Here is a 6,000-nt window from a genome sequence, read left to right as displayed (position 1 = left end):
GGCTTTGTCCTATTTTCTCATAATTTGAAGTTATGAAAACCCCACAAAGATGTACTATAAAGGACCATTGACAGCATTATGATCCATGATCCATTTTAATAAGGAAAGCATTTGCAATGAATGGTTAAAATCCATATACCATCTCTCCACCAAAGTTTCCATTTAAGACTTAAGAAGATCTTCAGTCTGAAGAAAACAATTTCATTACATTTGTCTTACTATTACCATTTAAAAATCATGTATTTATGGACATTCCATCTATAGTGTAATTAAGCACAACTAAATTTATCACACAGAACAATAACTTTACTATACATTAGTAAGTTGGTAAACATATACTTCACACCCAAAATTCCACCCCCATAGAAATCTATTAGGATATTACAAAAAAAAATCTACAATGTTCTTTGGACAAATATTTATAGCCATATTTATTTTGTATTTTAAAGTCTATTTGTAGTTACAGTATTTCATTTATTTTTGTTTATGAAGTTTCCAAACTTCTGTATAAGTCCTCGAAACTTGTTTTCATTTGGCTGATATGAGTGGTAAACACCAGTGTTGTAATTAAGCATTGGGCTGGACCTGCCATAACTATTGCCCATAGTTGAGGATTTCATTTCTGGGTGGTGTGTACTGGTATTTGGCATGTTGCTTGTTGGCTGAATAGAGCTTTCAATACTACAAAATGGCTCAAAACGACTGTAAACACGCCGGTCAATTGAATGAGTTCTTATAAGCTCATCATTGGGCTTTGGTCTTGGAGAAGAAGCTGGTTTTCTTTCAGGAACAACAATTGCTTTAATCTCCTTCGAATCTCGGTACTGGATCTGCTCAGTGTTGAATCTCGGGGCAGAGGCATCTCCTGCTTTTTCCAAGAACTTGCTTTCAACTGGACCTGAAGAAGGCATAGTTTTGTTACTTTCATCAGATGAAGAATGTATCCCCTGAGATGAACGAACTGCTACATCTTCTTTACCCTTGTGGATGCTGCCTGGAGAGCTGGATGAAGAAGAATGTTTTCTTCTAGGAGATGAATCAATTTTGGGTTCTGATTTTTTTTGTTTTTCATTCTCTTCAGCCTCAGAAACTAAAGTGTCAGAACTACTACAAATTCTATAAAAGGCAGGTGCTTTATTTTTGGATAGATTTTCTTTCTTTTCTGGGGTAAGGTTAAGTAATGACCTTAACTTCAGAGAGCCCTTTTTCAAAAAACTTGGGGAACCCTTCACTTCTTTCTTGGAAGTGAGTTCTTTGTTGGGTTCTTCTTTATTCTCATCAAGCAAAGCAGCAATGGAAATTGATCTGATAGCAGTGCCACTTGGAGGGTCTCTCTTGGTAACCTCTTCCTCATCCTCTTCCATGGCATGGGTCACATTATGAACACTTCTAGAACTTTTTAACAAATCCTCTTTAGTTTTTTCTGGTTGTCTAATTCGATTCCTGGTAAGTGTACTATACACATAATGCTTACTATTTCCATGATTTAAATTGGCTTTTGAGTGGTCAGTGAATGGGAAACTTCGCCTTTTAAGCAGATTCTCATTTTGTTGATTCTTTAGGTTTTCTGTCTGCTTATTTACAGACAAGGTCGTACATAAATGTTTGTTTGAGTCCGTAGGGCCATTTGTAGTTGGGATTAAAACTGCCAGGTTCCTTTCGGGAACCTGTAGGGTGTGCGTTTTTGGTGCCTCTGACTGCAACGGGAGCTTGGGGGTTGATTCCTGTGAGGGTTTGTCTGTCGGATGCTGTGCGCCTGTTGGGGTGTCTGGGATCTTTTTAGGAGTGTCATTTCCCTGGGAACCAATGACTGTTGAATTTGAGGAATCAGTTGTACAACTGTTAACTTCCTGTTGCTCAGGTAAAGTGGGTTTAAACACAAAAGAAGAACGAAGCCGAGAGTGAGTATAAACGGTATTGGCTTTCAAATTCTCAGGACCGTCGTAGCCCTCAAACTGGTCACCTAGAACCGATCCATTGGAATCACAAGAAGCTTCTGAATGATCATTTAAGTAGGATTCAATTCTCCAGTTACGCAAGAATGACTTGGTGGTATGTTCAAGGTTTGGCATGTGTTTTTGCAAAAAGCGAATATGATTATCTGTCCCGTTAAAAGACTTCCACACGTTGGAATTCCTTTCTGGAAGGTTTGTCGTCTTCCTCTGGGCAAGTCGGTCAGCAAAACTCTGGGCAGGTGTGTTCTGGTGGCCTGCATAGCCTCCCTGTGATGAGGATGCCACACTGAGACTATCTGAAGGCCTTTTCCAATTATAGGGAGCATTAACGGTTCGATTCAGAGCCCTGTGAAGCAGCAGGTATGGTGCTGTTTCTGGCTGTTCCCCAGCATAACTATGCCTCTTCCAATTTTCATTTATCTGACTGTGTTGATGCTGACGGATTGGATCATTAAAGTTGGAAACAAAATGAGGTCTGTATGCATGATTTCTTATGTTATATCTGTCACGTTCATTGAGAGTATATATCCCTCTGTTTTTGAAGTAGCTAGAATCTAGTTTATGAATTTTGTCTTGTGTACCAAAAAGGTTTCTTTGGCTGGAAATGGAAGCTAAGGAAGACACTGAATGCTGGTAAATGCCATTCTCCCAGAGTGCTTTGCTGTGCTTCACCCTTGCTGACTCTTCCCATGCAAATGAGCTGGGGACAGAGGACCTGGCATAGAGAGTCCTAAATTCTTCATCAAAGGACTCAACAAGTTGTCCTGTGATTATCTGAACCATGCTGAGGTGTGCTTTTTCAAATGACCACATGTAGCTGGGAAAAAAAAAATCAAAATAGGCAAATTTTAATTGTGCTGACAATATTTAGCTCTATTAAGAAAAGTGTCATTTAATGTTGACAAAAGAGTATTTTTGTTTATTTTCCTTAACTACCATAATTTAGAACATTTTCAGTCATTATATGCTTGCAGTACATGTCTCCCCACTCCCATATTCATATGTTAAATAACAAAGCAACACAAGTTCTGGCTTTCAATCCATCCATAATTTCAAGAAGTACAAAGAAAAGCCTGGTGTGCATTTTTCATCTCTGCCTACTAAGATTTTATGGAGTAAAATATGACATTATATTCCATATACAACATCCTGGCAGGGTGCAGGCAAGCTGGTATTGGAGGAAAAGTTGAGAGCCTCTGCCAAGCTGTCTATTCCACATGAACTTGGACCTCAGTTTCCTCCCAGCCAGAATGAGGATAAGGACAGCATAATTCGCTACAATTCCTTATGGTCCTAGCATGTCATGATGCAAGATCATCTGTGCTAATGCGTGTATTTCATCTCTGTGGCTTAAGTGTAAATGTAATTTAGGTGCCAGGGTTTGGAAACAGACAGGATTTGTGGCAGCAGCTTCAGCCACTAAGGGCATCCTTCACTTCACTAAGTATATACAGTAAATTCAGTACTTACAAACCATGCCAATCAGAATGCCAATTAAGACCTTTCCAAGTAGAATACAACTGCTAGGGGATTGAAGTTTGTAATTACTTTATAGTACTTTGTGGAACTTCAAATCTCTCTCCTGAAGTTTAGAGGCAACAGTTATCTTGAAGTTTCATATATAATTTAAAATCTTATTTTAGAAAATCTTGATAATGTAACATAGAGAGTAACTGAGTTGAAAAGGCCATTGCTAATATGCTATGTCTCAAAAAATGTACACGATATAATGGGGTTTATACGAAAGAAAGAGGAGACAGAGCCATTCTCCACAATAAAGGAGCTTACTGTTTATACAGGGAAGATAATAACAGAGGGCAGATGGAAATATTAAAAGAATGTGCAGAACAATAATCTAAAATACATAAAATATCATAAACAGCAGTGTATAACTTCCAGGTTTTCCTATGACAATTTCAAATGAGGGTATCCAATTCAAAATCTGATTTACAAACATTGATAAAAAATTATGTGTTTTATCTCTTCATTGTTAGTATCAAGATGTAGCAAAACACCTGTTGTGTTTTCCTGATAAAACTGTCCTTGTCACATGTGAGCTGTCACACAGTGTGTGACATGGTGAGTACAGATGCCAGACCTCTCTAGAAATGTTGAGCATTTAGCATTTCAAGAAGTTTTATGGCTAAGAAATTTGAATTAAAGAAGAAGGCATTCTGAATTTGCCTACAAGGAAAACAATGGCAATACTAGAACAGCAGAGATAAAGGCTGCTTTTACCTAAAAGGGAGAGTACATTTTTAACCAGTTTCTACAAAGACTGGTTCATAACAGTTCCACCAGATCCTCTTATATTTGGTAACAATAAGAAAAATCCGTAATTATTAGTCAGAAAAAAACAAAAATGACAAGGGCTGAAAACCATAAATTTTTTTTAAAAGAAGTATATTTAAAATTAACATGAAATAATAAAGAGAGTAGAGTTGTTAGATAATTGTTTTGATGAATTTTAATAATCTGTTGTCCTATGTATTCCATATTCACTTACACAAACAGCAACTTAAATTTTGCCTCTGGCTTATGATATAGATAAGAAGATAAAGAGTTTCTGTTGCTGTTTGTTTGTTTGTTTTTTCCAACACCAATTTTAAAGTAGCTCATTTACAGTCATCTCAACAGATATCACCTGTTAATACCTAGTAAGACAAAATTGATGTGAATTTATTGTTGAAGATAATCTTCAAAGTCAAGTTAAATAATAAAAATAGAAAGTACTCATTATGATGAGAATAATAAACACCATTTTATAAGTCAAGTGAACTCCTATTTTAATTAAAATTTCAATTAAAACCCCTCTAAAAACAAGTGGGTCTGACTAAATAGAAACACAAATAATGAGTCTTTAAAAGAATTCATTAATTTCAAGCACTAGTTGTAACTTCTGCTCTTAACACATTTTCTTTTAAAATTCCAAAAAGGATTTTCAATATAGGGTCCCTGAGCTCAAAGAGAAATTTAGCAAATATTAACAGTTAAAACAGGCCTAAAATAGCAATTGACATTAGGGGCTTTGGATGAATTAACTCATTTAATTCTTACGACACAAAGTAGGTTCTATTATTATCTTCCTTTTAGAGAGGAGGAAACTAAAGGGCAACCAAGTTAAGTAACTTGTCCACGGCCACCCTATTCAATGAGTTGCCTCCTTCTTCTGGACTTTTTAAGTTCTTAAGAGAAGAGGCAAAATTTGCCCTCACATTGTCCTGTTGACATCCACAGCTCTCCTGGCTGTTTCCTGCAGGCTTTAGTATTGAGTGACCTAGGACTTCACGTGTTCTTTTTTTTTTTTTTTTTCCTGGTCTGTTATCATGATGAATTATATGATTGATTTTTTTTACATCATTATTGCAGTATAATTGCTTTACAATGGTTTGTTAGTTTCTGCTTTATAAAAAAGTGAATCAGTTATACATATACATATGTTCCCATATCTCTTCCCTCTTGCTTCTCCCTGCCTACTACCCTCCCTATCCCAACCCTCTAGGTGGTCACAAGCACCGAGTTGATCTCCCTGTGCTATGCAGCTGCTTCCCACTAGCTATCTATTCTATGTTTGGTAGTGTATATATGTCCATGCCACTCTCTCACTTTGTCACAGCTTACCCTACCCCCTCCCTGTATCCTCAAGGGCATTCTCTAGTAGGTCTCTGTCTTTATTCCCGTCTTACCCATAGGTTCTTCATGACATTTTTTCTTAGATTCCATATATATATGTGTTAGCATACGGTATTTGTCTTTCTCTTTCTGACTTACTTCACTCTGTATGACAGATTCTAGGTCCATCCAAATCACTACAAATAACTCAATTTCGTTTCTTTTTATGGCTGAATAATATTCCATTGTATATATGTGCCACATCTTCTTTACCCATTCATCTGATGATGGGCACTTAGGTTGTTTCCATCTCCTGGCTATTGTAAATAGAGCTGCAATGAACATTTTGGTACATGACACTTTTTGAATTATGGTTTTCTCAGGGTATATGCTCAGTAGTGGGATTGCTGGGTCATATGGTAGTTCTATTTGT

The 6,000-nt window shown here is 36.8% G+C and overlaps 1 protein-coding gene across 1 annotated transcript in view; it reads right to left on the bottom strand.

Annotated features, from left to right (window-relative positions):
• Positions 1-470: 470 nt before the first annotated feature.
• Positions 471-6,000, bottom strand: part of FAM83B (family with sequence similarity 83 member B) — a gene marked incomplete at its 3' end in the record, with an annotated part of 63,439 nt that continues 57,909 nt past the window's right edge. Inside the window, exon 4 of the mRNA XM_079933529.1 lies at positions 471-2,772. Within this exon, the coding sequence (XP_079789655.1) occupies positions 471-2,772 (2,302 nt within the window). The remainder of the gene's footprint in view (positions 2,773-6,000) is intronic.

The sequence above is a fragment of the Stenella coeruleoalba genome (assembly GCF_951394435.1).
Source record: "Stenella coeruleoalba genome assembly, chromosome: 10".
NCBI classification, from domain to species: domain Eukaryota; kingdom Metazoa; phylum Chordata; class Mammalia; order Artiodactyla; family Delphinidae; genus Stenella; species Stenella coeruleoalba.
The sequence above is the reverse complement of the archived record's forward strand: the minus strand, read 5'-3'. Positions and strand labels throughout refer to the sequence as shown.